This window comes from Marmota flaviventris, chromosome 4 (genome assembly GCF_047511675.1).
Source record: "Marmota flaviventris isolate mMarFla1 chromosome 4, mMarFla1.hap1, whole genome shotgun sequence".
NCBI classification, from domain to species: domain Eukaryota; kingdom Metazoa; phylum Chordata; class Mammalia; order Rodentia; family Sciuridae; genus Marmota; species Marmota flaviventris.
In genome coordinates, this window is record NC_092501.1 from 23,279,293 (window position 1) to 23,306,716 (window position 27,424).

At 40.3% G+C, this 27,424-nt stretch overlaps 1 protein-coding gene across 1 annotated transcript in view; it reads right to left on the reverse strand.

Moving 5' to 3' along the window:
• Sorcs3 (sortilin related VPS10 domain containing receptor 3) overlaps positions 1–27,424 on the reverse strand; it is a 579,229-nt gene that overhangs the window by 70,557 nt on the left and 481,248 nt on the right. Inside the window, exons 10-14 of the mRNA XM_027930160.2 lie at positions 26,038–26,184; positions 24,404–24,506; positions 18,825–18,901; positions 15,777–15,868; positions 6,503–6,610 (exon numbers count right to left, since the gene is read on the reverse strand). Of these exons, the coding sequence (XP_027785961.2) occupies positions 6,503–6,610; positions 15,777–15,868; positions 18,825–18,901; positions 24,404–24,506; positions 26,038–26,184 (527 nt within the window). The remainder of the gene's footprint in view (positions 1–6,502; positions 6,611–15,776; positions 15,869–18,824; positions 18,902–24,403; positions 24,507–26,037; positions 26,185–27,424) is intronic.

Below are 27,424 nucleotides of genomic sequence, written 5' to 3' on the forward strand. Positions count from 1 at the left end.
TTCCTTAAATTTTAGCTCACATTTCTTACTCTTATCTTGCCTCCTTCTAAACATGTAGGCTGAACATTTAATTTCTCTGAGTCTTGGCATCTTCACCCACCCAATGGTGATAATCCTATGTAGCTTGCAGGGTTGTTGGGAGATTCCAAGGAAATAAAGTTTGAGAATCTTCTTGGCTTTAGAAGAGGATGAAAGGACACAAACTGACTGTAAAATCTTCCCTGGTTTTCTGCAGATCAGATTGAGCTCTCCTAAGAGATTTTGTTGCTCATTCTTCAAAGTTATCTGCTTTTTTAAGGAAAGCTGTCCTTCCTTCTGGATTTTTTTTTCCTCTAAGAAGCTACTTGGTTCTCTCTGACTCTTGTAAAGGATCAGATAAATCTCAAGCAATTGATTTGAAAATTGCATATTAGAAAAGTATTGTTAACAGAGTTTTGAGGATGTAGGAAAGCGGTTTACATTGGATTCTACATCTGAGTTAAGCAAAACCAACAACAACAACAAAAAAAACCCTCTACTTAAATAGCTACTTTAGAGACAAACAATATTTCAAGAAATAGTGGACCAAAGGGGTCCAAATGCTCTGCAGCCACAGGCAGTTCATCAGTCGAAGAGCCACAGTCTGAGACTCACAATAGGCCCTCTGGCTTGTCAATCATCCAGCATTGTCCTTAGCTTTAAGTAATAAGAATGGTCACATTTCATTGTGAATTAGGCTACACTAGATGGTTCCTCTCAAGGTTACCAAGGAGACGTTGAAATAATAACATTTGAAAAGACTGTTTAAAAAAAAAAAAGAGCAATAAAAGCAAGCAAATATCAGACCTCCAAGCTGGGCACTGTCTCTATCATGTATATCCCTCTGCATAGCTACAGTGAGACGCTGGGCAGATTTGTTTTGTGTGGCAGGATGAGGAAATCAGAAGTCATTCCCAGAAGGACCCTCATTCTATAGCTATCCTTCTGTGCCCACATAGCATTCTGCTCCCATGCTTTATAACCTCTGTGTTCACACCTCTGCACAGAGATACCCTTTTCTCTGATACTCTGACTGTGAACTGCAATCCTGCATCCTTTCTCCTCTCCTCATAACTTGCAACTATTGGATTCTGATCATGGAATTTTAGAATCTCTGTGGATCTAGAATCAATTTCCTAAAATGCTGGAGCTATGAGCCAGAGCATAAATGAAAATCATGAAACAGATATTATTCTTAGAATTCACAAGATCATTACTTATTCATTTAATTATTCCTTCATCCAATACATGTATGCTGTCAAATTCTGTGTTAACACAAGCTTGGTAAATATGTGGCATTCAACAGATAAGAAACAAAAAGATCTTCCCTTTGGGGAACTTAAACCTATATGTGAGTATAGCTGGACATAATGTACACATGTATGCCTCTGTCTGTCATAAGGGTGAATAAAAGTGTGTGGGGGGGCTATTAATGGCATGAGGACTGAAAGTTCAAAGCTAGCCTCAGCAACTTAGTGAGACCCTGTCTCAAAATTAAAAAGAAAAAGAGCTGCAACATGTATGGTTGCACAAATGGTATGACTCTACTTTGTGTACAACCAAAGAAGTAAAAAATTATGCCCCATTTGTGTACAATTAATCAAAAAGCTTTCTGCTGTCATCTATAATGGATTAAAATGAATAAAAATAAATTAAAAAAAAGAGTTGGAGATGTGGCTCAGTGATTAAGTGCCCCTGGGTTCAATTCCCAGTACGAAAACAAAAACATCCCTCGGGATACAGTTCAAATTCCTAAACATGACCTGCAGCCCTTTATAGTCTCACCCCTTAACACCAAGCCAAGGTCTTTCCTGGTTCTTGCCTTTGTGTTCTTTCCTTTATCTTGAAATCCTTCTATCCCTCCTACTGACTTACTATGTGCCAGTCACTTTTGGGGGGAAGAGTTTCTATTAGTGAATAAACTGTCAAAAATCTCTGTTTTCTTGAAAGCTATATTTTATTGTCTATTATTTGGTTTTCTCCTCTTGAAATTTCCAAACTCAATTTTCACCTGCTGCATGTATGAAGTCCTCACTTCCTTCTGTCATCTCCTGACTGTGGAAGGAGGGCTTCTTGACGGGTACTGTTTCCCTATGTAGCAACCCTCCACTTAGGTCTGAGGGCTCCTTAAAGGGAAATAATTGTATTCGCCTCTTCAGTACCTGTGAAGATCTAGCAGGGTCTGATGCATTTAAGAAGCTCATGACATAGTTTTACATGAATGAACTAATAAATATTAATTCTTCAAATCAAGGTGACAAGATAAGATAATAGGACTTTACTGTGGTCCCATTTTTCCCCTGGCCACAGCTAAGCCCAAGAGAAAATTATGAGTAAGAGTAAATTCACTTAATTCAAATATCCCACTTTATTAATGAGTTCTCAGTTCAATAGCAATGCTAAGCCTCCATGTCCCCACATAGACACCCTCTTCTCATAGCACCTAAGAAATACGCATGCTTTCTTGAATCCCTGCTTCAAAAGAAAAACACTGATCAACCCTAGTTGACTACTTAGGCTTAAAATCCTTTCAAGTCTAGAATGCAGATAGAAATTGTCTCTTGGCAACCTTTCCAGGGGTCATCTTTCTGGTTGTCTGGAGTCCCCACAAAACTCTTGTTTTCATACAAGAAAAAGTCTGATTTAATAAAAATGAAACACAAGAAAAATAAATTGTTTATATTTATTTTGATGAATGCTTCCAAGACTCATATTAATTTCATAAAAAGGCAAATCTCTCTTCCCCCGACCCCTGAACCCTTACCTAAAATAATTATACTGTATTCTTTAGAGTATCTCTATAAGCAAGATAGAGGAGGTACAGAAGTTCTGGAAGCTCTTGTGAGTTCTAGTGGGAAGGAAAGGGAAACTGAAGTGCTATCTCATCTCTTCAATAAATGGGTTGGCCCTGAGGTCAATCTCCCTCATACTCATGTGGCCAGCTAAACTCCATACGAAGCTGAGAAAAAAATTATTACCATTTAAGATTAGATGAAAACAGATTTTAAACCATGGCCTTAAACTTTCCAGGGAATGCCAGGTCATGCAGAGATTAGTGTGCATGTAGTATTGTTCAGAGTAATGCCCAACAGAAGCATGCAAGGAGTTCAAATTGGCCTCACACAAGAGAATGCAGAGTAAATCAGGCTCTGAGATGAGGCGAAGAAGGAGGCAGTCTAGGAAGTCTCTTTGGTAAATTGGGCATGGCTGATGTTGGGACCATTGCCCACGATTCTAGGGCCATGTCAGGTTTGGATGGTATAGGCACCTACATCTGGCTTGAATATATGTACCTCTTGAATTTATAAAAACTTCTTGCATCTACCTTTTAGAATTCAGAACTCAATAATTAAAACTCTTTCGTGGCCATATCAGAGAAAATCCTAGAAAGGTAGAAGCTTTTCCTCTTGTGTATAGTAAATAAGTGAAGGATGGGAAATAATTTGAAAAAGTCAGCTCATGGACAGAGAATCTCATGGAAAAGATGGTATGGTTCCTAGTATTCTATTCACTTCCTGGAATTCATAAGAAAAATTTGAATCTCTTGGCAGAGTATTCTGGGTCCCAAGGCAAAATAATTTGCTTCCTATGTTTATCTAATGTAGTAGCATACAGATTCCCAAGGGAAGGGGTTCCTTTCTGGTTTATCCATCTGGAACAGTACCTGGCATACAGCAGACACCACTAAAAACCCTCCTGTTATCATGTAACTATGCAAAGATATTGCAAGGAACCTAGAATCTAGAAGTTTCTAACTCTATTGTATCTAATTTCATGTGTGTGCACGTACATGTGTGTATATAATTTCATGTGTGTGCATGTACATGTGTGTATATATAGATAAGCAAATATGTGTATATATGTCTATATATACATGCACTGTGCACACACACACTATACGTATCTACAAATTTACCAACTTATTCGTAATTCAGAAATAAAATTTATACTACAATACCATCTTTGAACATCGAGGACTTTTATCAATGCTACATATGGTTGGTGTACAGCCAAAAAATGATGAAGCCTTAGACCCTACACATTCATAACATTCTCCATTTTAAATAGTGTTTAAAACAAAACTTAAAGCAAAACTTTCCTACCATGTTGTTGACCCTAAATTAGCAAAATAATTTAACAGCCTAACAAGAGAACCTATTTTGTTAACATGGGAACATTAATTGGAAATTTGGATTGTGAGCTAATTCTGTTTGAGGGTTTAAGAGAGTAAAAGAAATTACTGGACAAAACTGAACTCAGAGACTTACCTCCTGAGCAACACATTATAGGGGATATCCTCATTGATGTTTGACAGCAGATGTGGATAGAAAAGTCCTATCATATACCATCAGTTCACATCTAAAGTCATCAGGTATGGATATGGCATACTGCTAGTGTAGACTGTAGCAGCTCTTCATAAGGTTTGACATCTTGTCTTTCAATCTCTGACTAGAGTACTGGGGTCCAGCCCAGTGCCTAACACAAAGTAGATGCTGATACATAAGTGTTAAGTCCTTTAAAGACATAGTTCATTGCCCTTGGAGATGGAGAAAAGACTTCACTAGCAATTGGAAAATTCAGAAAGAATTAAGAAAATTTAAAATCACTCCTTTTGGTGCCTGTCCCAAGAAACTCTAAAGTTGTTCTTTGGACTCTCCCAATTTTTCTGTTATGAATATTTTTCAATAGCAATATACTGGGAATCCGCGGACTCTTTTGAAAGACCCTATATAAATTCTATAGCCACCAGACTCCTTTGCAGTGCTTCTGCTGAATTTCCAAATAAGGGAGAGATTTTTAGAATAACAACATTTTATTAAGAAGGAGGAGATTTGGGTTTACAAATGAAGAAGTGGAGGTCCCGCTAAGTGAGCTACTAGACAGGCATTCCACAGCCATAGGACTATACAGTAGCCTAACTCAGCTCCCCTAGTCCCAATACTGAGATCCTGCAATTTTTAATCTGTCTCTTTTGTTTTTCCCTAGTTCCTGCACCATCTCCATTTTTTATCATGTCTGGGTCCTTTCTCAGAAAGTGCAGAGGAGCAGCCAGTCTACCTTCTGGAGGTAAGGATGGATAAAGATGGGTGGAGCATGGCAAAGTTGTCTAGTCTGGGGCCAGACTACAAGACCTGATCAGATTGCATAGCTGCAGTTAGAGAGGATTTTCCACATCTGATCACCCTGAGAAAGACAGAACACAGCAACTAGCTATTTGTCCTCATTGAAGTTCCTTGAAGTCTATCAGTGTTGGGAAAAGACTCACTCCAACTACAGAGAAATCCACAAGTATAAAAGTTTGAAAAGCAGTGTACCTTAGAATTAGAAGACCATACTTTCCCCAGCACAGACACATGCTCTTATTTCTTCTGTGTTGCTACTGATAGGATGCAAAGTGTCCCTCAAAGGCCTAAAGAAGGTGGTAAAACCTTAAAGAAGTGGAGCCTCATGATGGGAAGTTGGGTTTCTGGGGTGTACTCTCAGAGGAAATTGTGGAACTACATCCTGTCTTCATACTGTCTTTGTTTTCTGGCTGCCATAGGCCCAAAGTAATAGGGCCAACTGACCATGGACTGAAACTTCTGAAACCATGAGCCAAAACAAACCCTTTATCTTTTTAAGTTAATCATCTCAAGCATTTTTTATAGTAATGGAAAACTAACTAATATACATTCCAACCCCACAAAAGAGTAAATGCTCCCCAATCCTGCTTAACAGGCTACCTTTGAAGATGTAAGGTATTTCAGTTAACTGGGACATGGGCAGATATGAGCAGTACTGGCTGGAGAAGAATTATCAAAATCACCCACCCCTACACACATAAACATCAATTTTTTGATCAATTTTTGAAGCATTGTTAATATTTTATATACATTTTTAAAAAACAGTAGAAAATTATTATTATTTTCTTTAATATTCAGAAAGTACTCTAGGGATTCTTATAGCTTTAAGGCTTATATCCCAATCCTCTACTCTCATTTTAAAACAGTGTGCAAAATCTTTTTTCAGCAAATTAATATGAAGTACAGCAACAAGAAATGTGTGTGGGGTGTGTATGTGTGTGTGTTTGTGTGTGTGTGTGTTTGTGGGAGAGATGAGACTCTGGAAGTTTCTCTTGAAGCAGTCCCTGATTACGGTTTGTTGACTGCTCTATTCCTCCAATTTCTACACCCTGCCTCTTTCTAGACCGCTTTGGAAAGAGAAAAGGCATAGCCAATGATTTAAATTTCTGCTTTCTTGGGTTGGAATAAATGAGTATGTGTTCTGATATTTTAAATTCCATAGAAACCTTGACTGTTGAATCCTGTTGGTTGCTTTTTGAGTTGGGGTGGTGTAAATGTAAATACTTCCATTTTATAGATGAGGAAACTTTGACCCACAGATGAAATACTTTGGTGAAGTGTTCCCAGAAAAACTCAGAGGCACCAGTAAAAGTAGAACCAAGGTCTCGGGCCTCTATTCCATCAGCAAAAGAGATACTCACGTCATGATGTGGGTCTCTACTCCTGCCTCCACCAGAGCCCCATCCACGAAGAGAGGAAGCAAAGTGAAGCTATACTTGTCCCAGGAGTGGCCCTCGTCAAAACTCACCCTGGGGTGGAAACAAATGCAGGGAAGAGTCAGCTGGAAATAAAGCCATGCTCTTTGCCAACCATTTTTCAAGTTATTAAATTTTCTTCTCTATCTCGCTGTCTGGCAGTTTGGATTATCAATAGGTATTAATCTTCAACATCTCCCCATATTATTAGGAGATTTGATCAAAACTGCATTTCCCATCCCAGGGAGAGACAGCACCAGAGCTGCAGAAATATTTCAACACATTAGAATTGAAAAAGCAACCCAAGCAGGAGGGCTTGGTGGAGGAATGTCACGTTTCAAGTGCTCAGAATGAAACCTGAGGTTCAATTCACAGCACAATCAATTCGCCCTCAGAGTTTCTGACACAGATAAATTGAGTAGTGCGGGGTGCACCCTATGAGAAGGGGGGTGTGTGTCTTTCAGATCAAACTTTTTAAAAAAGCAATTTCCTACTTGTTCAGAATGGATGTTGGGATGATTTCCCCTCCCCAATGTCACTCTAGGGGCCTTTTAGGAACAGCTACTGAGTATCTGAGGTGTTCTGAGCAAGACTGCTCCATCTTGCACCTAGTGGCAGGAGGGAAGGTCTGATCCCTGGTGGACGTGGAACTGCCCCTCTTTAAAGGATGAACCAGTGCAGGAAACCAGAGCAATGCTGATGCTTGCTTCCTTCCCTTTCTTGAGGGCACCCAGTACCTCTCTGCCCCTTGATTTAACAAGGGGACACAGCCCAAAGACTGCCTCCTCTGAGAAGCTTTTCCAGGCACCTCTTCTTTGCCAGTGAAGCTTTGCTTTCTTCAACTTCTGTGATCCTTCTTGTCCTGTCTGATTCTTAATCCTTCTCCAACTCCACACTTCAGGGTTTGGAATCCCTCCTCAATGTTCCTATCACAAATAGGGCTTCTCCTGTTGCAGTCCTGAGCAGTGACTTCCTACCTCATCTTGACCCTCTCAGTTCAGGATTAAAGACCTCAGGAGTATGCATGTTTTATTCATTAAATGGCCCTGTAACATCACATGTGGATCTTTATTACAAGCCTTTATATATATATATATATATATATATATATATATATATATATATTTTTTTTTTTTTTTTTTTTAGAAAATATGACTCCTGCTAAAATAGAAGATGTTTGAGGTCAAGGACCATATGGTTGATTTTTATATTCTTAATACTTAGCAGAATACCTGACCATAGTTGTTACTATATCAGTGGTAAATGAATAAATGAATGAAAAAAGTAAAGAATGATGAAGGGCCCTCTTGTAATTCATTCATTCAATCACTTTTTCACGTATGACTTGGGTAAGCATCCAGAAACTGTAGGAGCCAATTGCTCAGTCCAGTCTCAACTATCTCTCTGTTTGACTCTGCCTTCTCTTTCCTAATATATAGATTTTAAAAAGTCAATCTCTTTACTCAGCTAGGGTAACATAGGGCAACAAATCTCTCAGAAAACAATTTTTGCATTTATGCTATACCTGGATCCCTGACCATAAATGAAAAGCAGACTACCATAAAAGCCTTTATGAGTTCCTAAGTTGTCAGCATCTGTCTTGAATTTTAAGGGTTTGGTCATTTCATCCTTTTTAAAAATAAGCTGAAGGCTAAGTAATCATTTAAGATTGTATAATGAAAGTTGGGAAGATCTGAATTGCTTTTCATAGAAATGGGTTTCTCCTTGTTTTAAAAGTGAAAACAAAAGCATGATTGGAAACAGAATTTTGCCCATCTTGCTCTATACCCCATTGGTCCCTAAAATAACCGTAGTTGTTTCAGCATACACCATGGCCACTAACTAGTTAAATGTATCTGCTAAGTCCAGGAGATATGGAAGTATTAGTTTAGGGTTTTGTTGCAGAAGCTACAAGGCCTTTCCCCTAGTCTCATTCTCATAGTCTTCTTAGTGATAAAGGTCATTTATTAGCATTAGCAGAGGAAGCTGCAGTATCCCAGGGAAGGCGAGTCCTTTAACCCACTGTCCTTAGTAGAGGGCATGTGACAGACATCTTCGTACTATACAATGAGGAGAAGACACCACAAAGTAGACAATGAGGGCCCATCAGAGCCATCTAGTATCAAGCTAGGAGTTCCAAGGGAGAGAAATTGTAGGACCAGAGCCTCTATTGGAAAGGGGTCCATATGGAAGTTACAGAATCCTAGGCCAGAGGGAAGAATGGGACCAGCAGATGCCTAAGAGATGTTGAGACAGGCCAAAGTCAAGATAGGAAAGGTAGCTATGTCACCGAAGTTCAAGGATGGCAATAAGCACAAGCAAGTGGGCAGATCTCCAGAGCCAGGATGAGGAATGAATCCTGTTGCCTTTGTGGTCAATGGTCCACATGAAAGCTCAGGATGGTACTATCAAGGGTGACCCTCTGAGATAATCAGTTTCTAAAACTTGACTCTCTCAAGCTAAGGCAGTTACTAAGAAACAAAGAGCCTTAAAGAAGCTTCCCAAAATACGTGTTTAATAAATGTATTAATACATGTTCTAGAACAATCTCTTGGTTATTGCTATTTGGGTCTGGTTGGTCTGCCATTTGTGAGTGCTATTCTTTTTCATTACTAGGGCTTTAAAAATGATCTGAGGTAACTATATTGAATGGTATTCCCAAGGGATCCATATTCTCCTCCTCAGGTCAATAGCTCATTAATGACCAAGCTAAAGAAATCGGGAATTCCTCACTAGGTCTATAGGTGAAATTGAAATCAGTACGATTGCCAATACTCCAGGAGACAGGAATAAAATTCCAGTTGACCTCCAAGTAGCATGTACAAGACTAAAGAATCCAAATAAAATGAACTTGAATTCTCAAGCATTTATATGCCTACTATGTTCTTGACCTAAGAGTGGCATTAGTTCTAGGGGCAGAAGGAACAAGAAAGGAGAATCCCTTGCTGCAATGAAACTTACATTCTAGTTTGAAAAGGCAAAAACATGCAAATGAATTGATACAAGTTTAAGAGAAATAATAATCAGACCCAAAGAGATGATTTGGGGCTGGGAGTAAGCTTTGGAAATTATAAAAGACCAAGTAAAAGATGGGGGTTAGATGAAAGACTTAGGATAGTTTTAGAAGTGATGTCAATATGATTTGGTGATGGAATGTATCTTGGATACATAAGCAATAGAAAAAATATTGTAGAAAACATTGATTAAGGTGTTAAGCAATTGATGGAAATGCAGAAGAAGCAACACTTTTTATTTATCTATTTGTTTCTGTTTTGTTCCATGTCAAAATTTAGATTCTTTTTGGGGTTTCCATATGTGACATGTCAAGAAGACATTTGATGGATGGATCTGGATTCCTGATCATAATTGCAGATATAGATTTGGAAGTCACTTAACAAGCTAGGGTCAATATAAAGCAGAATGCTTAATAGGAAAATAAAGCACTTCAGATGAGGAAAGGAGAAGATTAACTAATGAAATGAGAAGTTCAAGCCCAAAAGGAACTGGTGTCATTGTGAATCACAAGTTAAATATTTTCTGACAATGGTATTCCTGTGAGTGCTAATTAAACCAGTCTGAGTCTGGTACATGGTTACAGATAGGTTACATGTATAAGAAAAGAAATCATCTTTTAGCCAGATCCTAAATACTATGTTCAATTTCCATCATTGTGATTTAAAGTAAAAAACAAATTGTCGTAGAAACAGGTTTTATAAATTTTAAACAGCTTACTTGGGGAAAAGAAGACTAAGAACTCAATTAATTACTTTGAACATTGCTTTTAGTGAGGGGGTTTCCAAATACTAAAACAATAATAACAACAAGAAAAACCATTTTTTTAAACAACCAAAATGGGGTAAAAAAAGCTTGTGAATGAAATTGGGGGGAAATGTAGTTAGATACACAGAACTATCAATTTCTTTAAAATGCAGGCAGAATAAAGGAGAAAATATTTCCATTTTTTTTGTGATTCTTCTAAAGAGAATAATCAAATACTTGTGCATAAGAATGTAAGCTTTCAAATTCATTGTCCTGCTCAACATATCCCAGCCCCTATGCTAATACTGGAAAAATAGTACAGGCTAAATATGTGCGGAAATAGTGATCAAATAGATAAAAGCTGTTTTGAATTGCATATCTGATCATTTCCCAGAACTTAGGAAGGCTAGATAAAGAAATATCTTGAGGTTCTTTCCAGTTACACAATTCTAAAACTCACATACAATTCTGGTAGACGTATTCTGCACACAGGAGTCAGTAGGCAGAAATTATAAGTAGATTCATTATTGCTCAGCACGAACAACAATTTTTACAACAACTAAAGCTATTATACAAGATGAGACTCTGTTGTGGGAATTTGCAAGCTTCAGTGAAGCAGGGTGACCCTTGGAGGTATCACAAAAGTACCTACTATACCAAGCGTGACACCAAATTACATGACCTCTAGGACCCTTCCTATTCCACTTATCTACGACTTTATGATACTGAGATGAGAGAAATAAAATGAATAGAATATTTCAAGAACAAACAGAGCCCTTCCCAAAAGTATCTGGCACAAAAATAGAAAGTTATAATGTACGTTGAGAATCATTATAAATTCCCCTGGTGAGGTGGAACCCCTGTGTCCCTCTCTTCTCTCTCTCTCTCTCTCTCTCTCTCTCTTGCTCTCTCTCTCGCTCTCAGTCTCACTCTTGCTCTCTCGATTCTTTTTAGTTATATAAAATGTTAGGATACATTTTGACACAATCACAAAAATATGGAATCTAATTTGTTCTAATTCAATCTCCATCACTTCCCCCTGCCCCCCCCCCCATTTACTTTAATCCAAATGGCAGGTGGTGGCTAAACCGTGGAAGTTATTCAGAGTAGCACTTTCCCTTCTTGGAGGTTTGCATTGGGTGGAACTATTGTTTTCACAGGAATGTTTCTCTGAACAAAACAAACTCGAGTACCCACAACTATTTATGGTTGAACAAAGGAAAACAAAGACCAGGGGATGTTTTCCTTTTTGTTTCCAAGAACATCCCATTGAAAGGAGATGCTGACAGCTTGTCAGGGAGAAGCAGTTGTAGCCCACTCTACCTGCAGATGAGGCACTCTGTCTACTGTGAAGTTTCATTAAAGGTCTATATTCCATGGGGCTCTATTGTTCTTTTCCCTCTAAAGCTTCCTAGGTACAAAGGTAATAGTCGGGGGAGGGCTTACCTGCAAGAGCACTTAGGTGCTAATCTCTATGCATTCAAATGTACACAGTCACAAATGGATGGGTTCATTTGTATCCTTTTTTATCCTCAGGCCTATCTAGCATTTCAATTTGTAGGAAACAGCACGCCTTGTTAGCCTAGCTAAAGTCTCCCCAACTTTTCAATTATGACTCCTATTTCTCTGAAAAGTAATGTAACTATTATTTAAATATGAGAGCCACTATACCCTTGTGTGAGAGTGAATAAGCTGGTGTCTTTTTTTTTGAGCATATATACACCTAAACACCCACACACAAATATATATAAACATATATATACAGATATACATATACACAGAAATACATATACAATTATATATACAAAATAATGTCATATGAGATCTACAACAGAAAATAACAGTGAACTGATTATTTAACTTTTTCCTCTTAAAATTACCTATCTGTTTACCTTGAATGTTGTGACTTAATTAGAAGCTACTAGGAATAAAGAAACTGTGTTTGAGTTCAAGAAGCTTGCACATAAGCAGGAGACAAAACCAATCAGCCATTTCATAAGAAAACACTGATGATAATTACATGGTCAAGCCCTTACAAAGCGTTCACTTAGCCTTTGACAGAGAAGCACTAAGAATTCCTGAAGGTTGCTCGTTGGTGGTGCTGCTAACAAACATACTAAATTTCTGCCATTTAACCATTCACAGGGATTGATTCTGAAACTAGCATTGATACACTAGCAGGTAAACATAAACCACATTTCTATTTGATTGACACACAAAATTTGTATGATTTATGAGGCACAATGTGATGTTTTGTTTCATGTATACACTGGGAGGTGATCTATTCAGGGCAATTATCATATACATCATCAATTCTTAACAGTGAGTACATTAAAATTCCTCTCTTCAAACCATATATATATAAGATTCATTGTTGGTAATCATATTTTTCACCAGGAAAAAAATATTTTATGGAACAAGGAAAAACTCAAATTTTGTGTTGATTACTTTAGCAGAATGATTTGGTCCTACCTAGATATCCTTGTGTGGCTATTGAATAATTTTGCCTACCTGGATAGTCTCCCAGGCTTACCAGACATGTGTTCTTTATGAAAAGGTACAAAGAAGACTCTGGAGAGAAACCACTGTAGATCAGACTGAATGGCCAGATGTCTTTCTGTCCATGAACTCCTTCTACACCAAACATACTCTTTTCTACCACCAACAGGAAACACAACAAACTCTTCCTTTACTCGACACAAGGAAACTTTTCTGCAGAAAGTTCTAAAAGCAGCCAGTAAGTAAGTATTAGATTCTGACCATACCAAAGGAGAAAGAGCAAGAGGATGGTGGCCAAGTGCAAGGTGGGGTTGCTACTCTCTTCTCTCAGAGGAAGGGAAAAGACCTGTCCAGCTATGTCTCTTTACAAGGCATACATCAATCATCTTATTGAGATTTAGATGGAGGCCCCTAGACAATAATGACAAGGGCTAAGAAAGGTTGCTTTTCTTAGAAAACAAGCTTGTTTCAAGACTCGTCCTCAGCAAAAGTCCTACTCAGTCCTCCACAGGGAATGAATCTTGGTAACCAGCTCAAGCTTAACCTCAAAATCTGGCATTCAACTTCTTCTTGGTCCTACCTGCCTTCACATACACATATTCTTGGCTCTAATCAAATATAGGTTTATGACACTGCCTACATTTCCTGAATTTCAGGCTTTGGTCAGTTTTCTTTTTTCTTGGCTTGTCCTCCTGCAACATTCAACATCATCCTTTCTTCAAAGATCAACCCTCATGCAACCTGCTACAGGAGGATCCCTTTTTAATAACACATAAAACCAACATACTGTAGCATGCATTGCTTTGATTTTTGGTGATAAATGCACTGTCTAAACTCTTTATCTTGACTCTGCTCTAACTCTGCAAGGACCATGACAAAAGCCTCTGTGTGCTCCTTACAGTATCTAGAACATTGGCAGGTAAAAACAGGATCACCCTTGACAGGGACCCAGCTTAGCACTTTCAAATATGAGCAGTGTATCCTTGAACAAAGTATTTAATATGGTTGCATTTCAATGTTGTTATGAAATGGGTGATAAGAAAACGTATCCATGTACACAGGGTTGGTTTAAGAATTAAATTAGCCAGACGCAGTGGCAGATGCCTGTAATCCCAGCAGTTCAGTAGGCTGAGACAGGAGGATCATGAGTTCAAAGCCAGTCTCAGCAAAAAGCAAGGCATAAGCAACTCAATAAGACTCTGTCTCTAAATAAAATACAAAATAGGGCTGGGGATATAGCTCAGTGGTAGAGTGCCCCTAAGTTCAATCCCTGGTATCCTCCCTAAAAATAATTAAATTAGATAATTCATTTAAGTGGTTTAAATCAGAACCTGCAATAAAATAATTATAGCATTACTATAATGATAGTAATGCTATCATTACTATTAAGTAATTCCAGTCTTCTGATACTACCTAAAATTACAAACTGTTTGTAAAAGAATAATAAGGAATTATATTGAAAAATTTTACCAGCTCATCCTTGGACTAGTAAAGTAATTGCCTTACAAATGGCTTCATGTGCCTTTGCAAATTTTATTTTCATAATCTGTCTACAAAATGATATAGTGATAAGTATAACTATTATACTTTTTACTAGACTGATCTCAAAGAAGCTGACATTTGACCATTTTATAGCTTAAAAATGTCAATTTCCTGTGAATTAATCTAAAACAATCAAACTGAGAGAAACTCTTCACTGATATGGCAGACATTTGGATTTGGCACAGAAAACCCTAAGCCTTTTGCTGATGACAATCTGATGCTTCCTGGTAAGACTCTCACGATGAAAGCATGTGTCTCCCCATAACAAGGGTCTGCTGTTAAAGCCAGGATTCATTTTCCTGCCCATGCCAAATCCCACAAACTGTACTATAGACAGCACACCCTCCGCCTCCAAATATTTGCTCTTGAAAGTGATCACTTCAATGAATCTGAAGACTGAAATTCTTTTCCTTCAGGATATAAGCACACAAGAGGCTCATCTCTGCCAAAAACATTAACAAAACAATATCAACAAATCTTCATCATCCTTACAAACACCATCATAATATATTCTTACTCAGCTCCATTCCATAATTTACTTTGTTGAAAAGAACATACTGTCTATTCTTCATTTCATTGTCTATCACTCAGTCATTCATTCACTTATAAAGCTACGGCAATCTCACTTCCAATTCCACCTTTGTTTTAAATCTACTCTGATGAAGATCCTGACTTCTAATATCACATAATCTAGTATTACCACACTGGTTTTCACTGCATAACTGACCTGATCTGATTAGAACCAGATGCTAATGACCACCCTTTCCTTTGGCATCCAAGAAAACATGGTCCCCGGGTTTCCATCTTTCTGGCTATTTTCTTTCCTCCGTTGCATAGTTTCTTCTTCCATTCTGAATACTGGTTTTTACCAATTCTCCACAGGGATCCTTTGTTCCTCCTCACAATACCCACTCTGAAGCATTGATCCCACAGCCCTGGCTTCAACTAGTTCCTAATTCTTAATGGCTACAAATCTAGTGTGTCATCCCAGACCTCTCCCCTGATCTTCAGATGAATACACCTGACAACTAATGGTTATTTCTGATAGAATACCACAAATCAACTTACCTAAAACTGAACTCAGGATCTGTTATATGAATCTAACCATCCTTTGGTAGTAATTTCCATCTCTTATTTTTGGATTCCTAATTTTTGCAGGGTAAACTTGCAGGTCCTTCCTGTTCTCTTCCACCTTAAGAAACCACCCATGCCTACTAACCATCCCATTCATCACACTTCCTCATCTCAACTATTGGGCCTATTATTCCTGCTATAAGCTAGATGAAGTAAAGGGTCAATGGATGGACTGATGAATATATGGATGAAGAAATGGATAAATGAGTACAAAACCATGCAGAATAACTTGTCCCAACCTCTTACTAATAATCTGCTCATTAATAGGGTAGGGAGCTGTCCTTACCACAAATGCCTGACTGGCAGAGGTGTGTGTTTCATGGCTACGAGGGCGCCACCCCAGTCTAGGAACCAGACATTGTACTCTTCATCAAAGATCTGGAACAACAACAACAACAACAACAATCATAGCAACACCTTACATTTGCATTGTGCTGAACAGTTTACACTCTTTCACATACATTGTTTCATCTCCATTCTGAGCCTTCCATCTTCCCTGTCTCATAGCTTGGAAAGTGTTATTCCCATTGGATAGATGAGGAATTGGGCTCATAGAGAACAAAAAACTCACCTCTGGGCCACTTGAATGGCCCTTCCAGTAGCATGAACCAGGGGGCCGCAGGGAGGTGAGACAGTAAGAGGCATGCTCAACTAGACAACCCAGAGAAAAGTAGGACTTCAAAGGAACTCCCCCATCTTTTCATCTTAGTCAGTTACTACACAGCTCTTTCTTTCTCCTCATTCATTCAGATGTTTGCTAGTTTGTCCATGTTCTGTGTTGCACACTGTGATTCATAATTTACCTAGAAACTTCAAAGGCAATTTCCCTAGACACTAGGATAACTGAGTACTTAGATATAGCCATTGCATCCTAGACTGTCCCACAAGCTGGATGAAGACCTAACTTTGGGTCCTGTGAACCCCCCACGCTACATATCCGTTAGAACTCAGTACTTTGTGGGACTTAAAACAAATCATTCTTTGATTCATTTATCTATAACCTATTCATCCACCCACTCACTCATTCACCCATTCAGTGATCCATCCATCCATCTACTCACAGAGATTTTCTAAACACCGTCTCCAATACAAGGCTCTGAACTAAGAGTGCTTCAGAACTAACACCACATAAATCAATGCCTATGCCATGTATGACTCCAGCCTCAGAAAGGAAAAACAGTTCTCCAGCCTCAACTTTAGAACTTCCAGAGGAATTTGGCTTAGGAACTTCCTTGAGCACTTTACCCCTGATGGTTCCTGTTGCCGCCTGGATGGAGAGACTAGGAGGGTGGTTAAGTAAAGAGGGCTGGGAGCAAGTAAGGAGGGAGAGGCAGACTTAACAGGGGAATGAGCAGGAGGAGCAGAGCTTCCTGTACATATGCCTCACTGAACACTATTGAGAGAAAGTAAACAGCATCTCAGCCCTCCGCTTCCTAATAATTTCCTGTTTCACATTTAAATAAAAAGAAAGCTATCCCTACTAACAGTGACTCCTAACACAGAAGGGGCCAAGGGAAATCCACTGATATTTCTGATACGGACATAGCAATGCTCGGCTTTTCTCTCCAGACCGTAAAGGATGGCTCTGTGATAAGCCACATACTAGCGATGCAGGATTGAAGCGTGAGAATGAGGAAGGTAGGAAGAGACCAGGTGCTGGAGAGGTTGGAGAAGCTATCCTCACACTTTCCTCTCTACACTCTCATTCCGGCCACTGATAACTGTTGTTCTGTCCAGCACTAGAGTGTGAAGTGGAAGTATTGGCTCTTTGGGAAAAGGAAACCAAAGTAGTGATAACCCGGGGAAAGAATGTTGCAGTGGTCACCTGGCCAGGTGAGCTATTTCTTGAGGTAGACAGAATTCTATCAGAAATTTAGTTCCAAATGAGTTTGTATTCCAGTTTCCACCATCTTTTGGTACTTGCGACAGATTATTTTATATTTTGAAGGCATGATCTTATTTGTGGGTCTGCTCCCCATTCACCCGATCATGGTCTTCTGAGTGGGAAGCTTGATTTATCCTTCACTGTATGCCTTATGCTATTTAAGACTGCTGTTCCACCTGTTAGGTGTGTGGTGATGTGAATGATGGTTATAGTGACAGAGGTGGCAATGGGGGTGATGATGATACTTGTGATGGTGATGAAAATTTTGGCTAGGTCATCCAAATAGGAACTTGTTCAACTAGACCAAAGGTGGGGCCTTCACCTTTATTAACAATATATCCATGGGGCTGTGGTTGTGGCTCAGCGTTAGAGCACTTGCCTAGCACATACGAGGCCCTGGGTTTTATCCTCAGCACCACATAAAAAATAAACAAATAAAATAAAGATATTTTATAAAAATTAAAAAAAAAAAACAACATATTCAGTGTTCTTCCCTCTACTTCTCCAGGTAGAAACATTCTCACCTCCAAGACTGAGTGAAACATCATCTCCTCTTCTGAAGTCTGTCCTAGTTCCCCAATGGAATCAACCTTCCCCTTTCCTTTGCATGCCAATAAATGCCACTAAAATAATACAATCACCCTGGACTATAATCAGTTTGTTGTGAACCTGTTACCTGTATTTAATTTTCAGCTTTTTGAGGAAAGAAATTGCAAATACTGAGGCTTCTGCCTACTTGATATTGGATAAATCTGTGTTGTAGCCCCATGAGACTACTCACATTTGAACTATTTAAAATAATAAAGAAGTCACCTCCTCTGTCACACTAGCCACAACTAAGTGCCCAGGACCCATGCGAGACAGCATAGATTCAGCACACTTCCTCCACTGCTGAAAGTTCTATTAGGCAGTATTGCTGTTTGTAAAACTGAATTAATTTTTCATGTAGTCATGTATTTATTATTCTTTCTTATATTTACTGAGAGATGGGTCTACACAATACTTAAACAACCACTGACTTCTACTACTGTGTCAGTTTTAAATTGCTAATCTTTCACTTTGTAGATAAAAAAACAACAACAATAATAAATGGATGCAGAAAGGTGAAGAGACCTGCTTGCCAAGATCCCTTGGCACATTAATGAGAGGAATAGTTTTGTTGGTTGTATCCCCACAACCAGCATAGTGGTTAGCATCCACTGGCAACTACATACATACTGCAGAAGGAAAGAATGAACCAGCCTGGAAAGTGCTAGTTCTTCCCAATCCCTGCCCAATGCTCTTCCAACTGCCCCCTAAACTTCCAGCTACATTGACCAAACTAAAGAGCGACTTCATTTTTTTTTTTCAACCTCAAAGTCAAACAAACCTGAGGATCAGTAGGAAGGGGTGATATTGGTAGAACTCACCCTACAGGCCTCTTCCCTCTTCCTGAATCATCCCAGTTACCTGTCTCCATGTGTTGCCCCCGTCAGAGGAGATGAACACACCGATATCAGTATAGGAGAGCTCTGGGCCAATGTTGCCTGAAATACAAGCAGATCGCAGATCATTTGAAATTGCCAGGCAGTTTACAGATGAAGTGTGCTCAGGAGTGGAGGAGGGAGTATCAGAGGGTAAAGCTGTCCTAAGTGACGCTTGCAGTTGATTTGTGCAGGCTACCCTGATGTCATATCAAAAACCCAGCAGGAAGAAAAACCCAATATGGGGGATAAAGTAAATAGTATGACAGGAGTTCATCTTTAAATGGTGAGACTCAAGACTGAAAATTGATCAGGGTGGGTCTCTTGAATTATTTATTCCATACACCAATGCTGTTGTAAATTGCTCTTGACAGGTGTCCTCTGAAGTTGGCAACAAGAGTAAATATGCATGGAGAGGCTGGCATAGTGGTCCCTCAGATATAATTTTATCCTAAGAAAAACTGGTATGTTTGAGTGTGTGTGTGTGTGTGTGTGTGTTATGGACATGTGTGTTTGTATGTATATTTCCAACATATATTTCCAGCATGTCTCTTAGGTGCCAGGCAGTTGAGTGACCCAATGGTATAGACTACATGAGCTAAATCAGAAATTTCCCACAATACGATGACCACACTCAGCATGCATGGCCTTTGACCCTGGATCAGTTAGCATCCACCTTTATAGATGTCTGGACGAACCACATTTACTGCTTTTACCCACCATATTCTCTTCTCTCTGCCCATTTTTATCTTCCCCTTGTGTTCCATCACCTTGTATATTAATTGAAAAAACAATAATCAATATTTTCTACTCTGCCTGTCTTGCCCTGGTCTCCCCAGTGGATAGTCCTTATCTCAAAGCCTAGAACAAGACTCCAAACTTAGTAGCTAGTGCTCATTTAAAAACTGTGGGGGAAAAAAAAAGCATGATTTAAATAAATGATTGAATGGTGTTCTCATGTTGATGTGCACTTGGGGACATATTGAAAAACAGAAAGGTACCCTAAACATGTAAGAATTTTTCACATTGGCTGGTATTTTTTTCCTTTAAAAATAGCAGGAAGGGAATGTTAGCTCCCACACATCTGTAGCCTAAATAAGAGCACAATAAAAATGCAATAATGAAAATGTTAATTGAGCTCCTGACATTTAATGCTTCAAAATGAGAAATTAAAGCCAGGCTACAGCTTGTCAAGCTCCCGTCAGCTTTAGGGAGCACACCGCTAGGCAACTTGTTTTGACACTCAGGGTTCCAAAAATAACCCCAGGGCTCAGGGCTCAGGCGGTAGGTGTTAGAAGAGTGGGGAGAGGCTCTTGGGAGATCTGTCTAGAATTTGGAATTCAACTCTCCAAATACAGGTAAAGAAGATATAGATGGCAAAAGTAAAGAGGGCTGGGACAGAGCATGTCAGCTAGAGTTTGGTGGTGGCTTCCTGGAATTGTTGGGAGAGAAACAACAACAAAAAAGGATTGGGAACTCTATGTGATTCCCACAGAATACAGTGTGGTGATCCGTTAGTAATACTGAGCAAGGACCTCAGAGAGGCCGGTGGGGTGCAGCAACAGCAGAGTTGCACTAGAGCCACATACCTGCCATCCCTGGAGTGGCTTCTTAGGATCTGATCCCCCAGAAGCTGGTTCTGCTAACATTTTCAGCTTCTCTTTCAAAGCCTGACTAGACTAATTTGGAGGCTTCCTGGTGGCAAGAACCCCAGGTTCCTAGTGAGGTCTCTTTTTGGAAATATGTTCTGTCAATCTACGGGCACCGTCAAAGATATGCTGGTGATCCCAGGGACCAGAAAGTTGGTTCCCAGATGAAGGGACAGAAAAGATGTATCCTGGATAGTTTGATCTTTGAACTTGTTCAGTGGCTCTGTGGCCCTGTGGGCAATCTCTGATAGGAAGAGCTTAGGTGATGGTGTCCGAGAAGGAAGATTTGAATAACGAGCCTCATGGGATAACACGGAACTGGGGAGGCCCAACAAAAGTAGCCAAGGGGAAGGTTGGAAGGAGGGAGCTATAGCCACTTGGGTTGTGTGGCAGGAGACAGGGAGGAGGATTGGGTGTAGGTCACCGAGCTTTTCTCACCAACAGCCCAGGTGATAAATGAGAAGGGTTCCATGGCCCTTTCTGGAATCATTAAACAACTTGCTTTTACACCTATCTCATCCCTGTGATACCCCTCTATGCTTCTTAGAGAGAGGGAGAGAGGGAATACTCTGGAGACTTCTGGAGTTAGAGAGGTTTCTTTCTTATCACTACTGATATCAGAATGAGAACCTGCCCATACAGGGAGCTTGGGGCCCACTGGAGAAAGGACATATGGTGGACAGTGAGACGCAGTAGGTGAAGATTCTCCAGGGAAGGGAGTAACATGAGGTGAGGACACTCTGAGTTTATAGGAAGCAGGGCAGAGACAAGTTAGCTGTGGAAGAGGCACGTGTGGCTAGATGGCTACAGGATCAAGCACTATCCTGCAGTCAGAGGGAGAGTAGGCTTGGGCATAAAACTTGTCCCCACCTGCCCTATGTCTCTTCATCTATAAATTGGCGAGAATTGTGGCTGCCTTTTCTATATCACAGGGTCCCTGTGCACCTAAGGGCATGGAGGTGCTTTGTACACAGTAGGGCACCATGAGGACGTGAAGTCTTTACTACTAGCTGGAAAGTAGTGCTCAGGACAGTGGCCACCCTAGTTGCCAAACTCCAGCCTGGAATTCAATCTGCCTTCTGAGATGTCCTCATTGAGAGCCAGAAATTAAGCCCAGGACACACATTCATACACACAGCCTCCCTGAGACCATTTCTCAAGGCAACGTGGGAAATGGGAGTGAGAAGGGAGAATGAAAGAGAGAGGTCCAAGGGCCCCTGAAAGGAGGTAGGGGAATGAATGTAGGAAAGGTCCTACAGGTCACTGAAGGCATACTTGAGTGATGTCCTAGTTATTTTCCTGATGGCACAAAACCTTGCAGAGAGACCAGGTGTGCAGGGTGAGGAAAGGCTGAGCACGAAGAGCCATGTGCCAGTGATTCAGCTCTAGCTTTCCAGCAGGATCTTGTCAGCAGTGCTATAACCCTTCCAATACCCCAAGTGTGTGGTTTGCATCTGGAATGTCCCCCAAAGGCTCTTGTATTGAAGGCTTGGTTCCCAGTATAGCAGTGTTGGAAGGTGGGGATTTGGGAAAGTGATTGCATCACTAGGGTCTGACCTCATCATTGGATTAATCCATTGAGCTGAGTAGTTTTCCTTGGCCACACCCCTCTGTCATGATGTTCCGCTCACCTCAGGCCCAAAGCAATGGTTGGAGCCAGCCAACCATGAACTGAAACCTCTGAAACCATGAGCCTCAATAAACCCTTCCTCCTTTAAATTCTTTTTCTTAGGTATTTGTCACAGATGAAATGGTGACTACTACACCAGGGCTGGCAGAAAGCCTCAGAAGTTACACGGGAGAGGGAAAAGGAATTCACCAATTTTGATGTATAAGGACAAAAAAAAAGTTCAAGAACAAATCTTTAATGTCTGCATGTTAGTTAATTCACAAGAATTAACAGACCAATTTAGAAGCTATACAGTTCGCAGATAATAACAGCTAGAACTAACCCCACCTCAATAAGCTCTGAGCACTCTGTCCAGTCCTGTCGACACGCTATCCCATCTCTAATCCTCACAACGCCCTTGCAAGGTAGAAAATATCCCTGTTTTACAGATGAGGGAAACGAAGCTCAGATGTTAAAACCTATGCCAACTTCACAAGCCCAGTAAGTGTCAGAGCTAAGCTTAGAAAGAAGGGCGACAGGGTTCCTGAGTTTCATTTTATGCATAATGTGTGCATATTATTTATGGATTCTATTGAAGGAGATGAACAAATTGTATTCTTCTGAATGTGAGAAGAACAGCCTTAGCTTCTATAATACTAATGCCAATGACAGGTAGCATGTACCGAGCATTCTGTATGTGCTGAGCACAGTCCTCAGCATTTGAAACTCGTCGCTTCATTTAATCCTGCATTTCTATCATGTCAGTACTATTATTCTCACTTTGCCAATGAAAACACTGAAGTTCAGAGTGGTTATACCACATTGAACAATGCCTGGCTACCTCATAAGCATTCAAATAATATTAACTTTTGTTACTGATTGCTGTTTTCCAGTGATGCTTCTACTTCAGCTCTGGGACTCCTGCAGCCCTTGAGGAGAGGCAGGAGTAGCAGCTCCTGAGTTAGAAGGACCAATTCACATGGGTTATGGAGTGCGGGGATCATTCCTCAAGTCAGGAACACAACAACAGAGCCTGCCTTCATCTCTCACTGTCCTGGGCTCCTAAGGCCAGCAGTGAATCCTGTCTATATCTAGTTGAAAGGACCTGATTGAGAAGCCAGCAGGCTACCCTAAGCTGTCAATGTGATTAAAGTGGTGGTATTCAAAGTTGACTCAGTTGGAGGATTAGAGAAAGCAGCCAGATCTAGTATTGCAGGAAATCTAGAGGCCAGAACTTTGGGCTGATGAGAGAAAACAGAATGTACCTACCTCCTCAGAAAGTCACTGTGAATTCACCAGCTTTCATTAGGAAAAAAGCTGCCTGACACCAGAGCTCTACCTTCCAAGATTAGAAACCTAACTTGCATTACGCCATCAATGTATTCCTGAAAAGGTGTATGCAAATCAAATGCATGCTAATCAGCACACTCCCCGGAGACTTTCGTTTTCATTTCAGAGTTGCTTTATCTTCATTTCTGATTGATGCTCAGTGGACAGTAGTTCCAGCAACACAACCTCAAGTTTTTCTGCCCTTTCCCCCAGGCTCTCAGCTAAGTGTTTAATCATGTGTAAATAAACCTTTACATGCACCAGAGACCTCCTGATTAAAAACAGCTCTGGGGTGAAACCCTTTGTAAAGTATCCTCCGTGTAAAGAGAAAACTGCCCCAACTTTTATTTGGAGAGCTCGGAAGTTCATACATCATGTTTTCTTAAAGTGAGAATTCCCTTTTATAAACAACCTTTCTGACCAGTCTCTTTAACAGGAATTTTGGCCTCTTGCTAAACACAGGGGACCGCTCTGTTACTGGGAGAGGATGCATTAACCTAGAAGTCACAAAATACAATGATTCAGCTCTGGCTTTCCAACAGAATCTTGTCAGCAGTGTTATATCCCTCCCAACATCTCAGCTGTTATGGTTTGGATCTGAAATATCTACCAAAGCTTCGTGTATTGAGGTTTCATTCCCAATACAGCAATGTTCAGAGGAGAGGATTTGGGGAAGGAATTGTATCATGAGGATTCTGCCCACATCAGTGGATTAATCCATTGAGTTGAGCAGCTTTTCCCCACCACACTTTTCTTCCTAATGTTCTGCTTTCCTTCAGGCCCAAAGCAATAGAGCCCGGTCTTTGCACCCTAGACTCTTAAGATGAGCTTTGAGGATCCAAGAATCCTGCATATTTTCTGGGGAGGGTTCCAATAGCTTTCATCTAATGCCCAAATGTGTCCATGATCCAACAATAGACGGCAAACTTATTCCAAAAGCCTGTGGTGAGGAAAAAGCACAGGGAATGTTTTCCTTACCTGTGGCCACCACCAGTCCTGGGGCTGTCTCCTTACTTGAGATTCTGCCTGAGGAATATGGATTCTCTGAGAGCTGCAAGTGCAGGTGTAAGGAACAGAAGGGCTGAAATGAAGAAGAAGAAGAAGAAGAAGAGAGCTTTATCCAGGGACTCCTGACCTACACACTCCCCTGCAGAGATGTGGCCTCCAGAAATGGAAAGGTAGTGAATGACGAGCCCCATGCTTAGTTTTGGGCGGGAGTCATGTCTCACTGCCAAGGTCAGCATTTCACATTAGAGCTGCCTTGAGCCCTTTCATAGTCCCTTTCCACCTCTGTGCCCACCCACAGTCCCACACATTCTCCTTTCTTCCTCACTGATACGTCACCCATCCATCAAGGTCCAGCTCATGGGTCACTTTAGGAAGCCTACCTCCCCATCCCTTCCCTTCCCACAGGATGACAGTGACCTCCCGTGTCTGATTTTGACCATGGAACTCTGATTCTTAGAGCTCTAAGGGGCCACCAGGAGCAGTGAAGAGGAGAACCTAAGTGAATCCAGGCCCTCTATCCTTGTCCTTCAACTGGACTGTCTTTGTTTCTGTCTTATTTATTTTTGTTCCTGTCATAATTTTACTTAAAATATTTGGTGTTATTATATGAAACTCATATATATTTATATTCTCCATTTATTTACTTATGTATCCCCATGGGGGCATTTTTAAAAGGACATGGAAATTTATAGAGATATATCCTATACAAATAACTACAAATAAGACAATGAAGTTAAAGAAATGAAATTTAAAAAAAAATAAAGTGAAGCTATAGGTAAGATGTGAGGGGAAAAAACATGCTGTGATCTGTTCTCAGAGTTGGGCAGCCATTTGTCTCTGACCTTCCTGCTACTCAAAGCAAAGCAGAGCAAAAAAAAGCCAAAAACATTAGACTGGAAACTATAAAAGGATCAGGACCCTATCTGTCCTATCTTCCATTCTAGACTCAGTTTTTAACACAATATAGACTATGACAAATGGTTAATAAACCTTTCTTAGTATGTGGTGAAAGTCAACTCTCTGCTCGGAACAAAAAAAAATCACTTCTCAGAACTTGGAATAATTTCTGGTACAGGTCCCCATTAAGAGGGCATTGAAGGTCACAAGTGTTATTGAAAGTTAACTGTCTTCCTTGCCACCCGGGATGGCAGCACCTAGAAGCAGAGATGTCCTCCATGGTGCCTACCCAGTGTTCCTTACAGAAGGTAGCTGGGAAAGCCGATGGGTTAACTGCTATCCCACGAAGACATACCAATCTCACTTTTCCTTGCTTCAAAGGCAACTTTTGCTTATCTTGTCATCTATGAGCACTCACTAACCTGCATCTTATATTGTACTGGTCAACAGGTGTGTTAGTTCTACTGCCTGTAACTTGTTTCTTTATTTTACTATGAGCTGGGGCACACGTGGATTCTCAGTAATAGAATATACAATTCAACTGAGGCTTCCACCCAAGTGGTGTGGCCATCTGAGCCTAAGGGAACAATTCCTGAGAGTTGTAGGGCACTGATGCTCAATACCAGCCAAGCTCCCAAGACACCTTCATGGAAGAAAGCCCTCGACACAGGTTCCACAGGAAACTGGCCTGCCCAGGGATGACTGACCAGCAAGCAGTGCACTGGGCTTCCTCTCAGGTCCACATCCGGAGCTTGCAGTAGGCGCCAATCTCTGCCTTTGTTGTAAGTGATGTAAGTCTTCACCTGGTCATCCACCTTCTTGTTTGCCAGGAATATCCCTTTGATACCTGCTACCTAGGAAAAAAGGTGAGAGATGGAGAACTGTGTTGGGCCAAAATGCCTGTACTCTTGAAGAAGCCCTGCATGAGGCCCCAGCACTCTTTATGGAGTGTTAGGGATACAGAAGAGAGGAGGAAGAACCTGGTGAGAAATGGTATAGGCCCTGTGGTCTCTGAAAGAAGTTGAAGTTCATCTTTGCACTCTACACTCGCTCCTCAGATGCTCTATCCCCTACTTACTCAGTTGCTTTCCCCATCTTATGTTGCTCCATACTTTGTTCCATAGGACCTTACCTTTCATTAACTTTTAACAGTCTCTGGTAACAAGTGAAGAGTTGCATCTTCCAGAGAACACATGCTTCAGCTCAAGTGGGACTTACAGATGAATTTTTAAGGCATCAAAGGACAATCTTTAATGCAGAAGTCCAGGAATCCCAATTAGTAGTAAGGTAGACGCTTTTGGTATTGGTATTGATTTCTGTCTATGCCACTAGCTCCCCCCTGTGACTTTGGACAACTCACATACCATCTTTGGGTCTCAGGCAATGGTCATTTTTAAATTGGTGGAATAACCCTGGTTTCCTCTTCCTTTCCCCAGTTGGCTGGCAAAGGCTCCATGAGATAGATAATGCAGAGCACTCTTGCCAGAGTTCCTGATGTGTTGGAATTTGCCTGACCTTGATATTTTGAAGGGAAAAGAGCATCAGTGCAAGGCAAGTGGCTGAAGTAATAAAGGAGATGTGTCACACCAGAAGGGTTCTAGGCTAACCAAAACTCTACTCCTTCTATTTGATGTGCTAGATAAGAGCAAATATTTAGAATAATAATGTTCTGAACCCAAGAAAGATTCCTGTTACCTTATGTGTAAGTTTCAGCATTTTCAAAGGTCAAAAGGTAATTCCAATAGTATAAATACATGTAAACAAGAGGTCGAACGGCAAGTTTGCTGGAAAATACTGAGGTCCATCAAAATTTCAGTTCCATTTATCCCTTATACTTTGAGGATGGCTAATTGGGGTTCTTTGTCTCTCTGGAAGAATATCAATGGGAAAAGCTTCACAGGAGGTTTCCTCCCTATACTACATGACAAACTTTAGTTGACGAAACAAGAAATATTTTTGTTGCTGTTGTTCATTTGTTTTTGTAGTAACCTGACTGGCCTTGAACGAGAATGTCAGCCCAAATAAAATAAACAAAATAAAACACACAAAATAATAAAACAAATGGACAGAGAATGTCATAGAATAGAATTATCA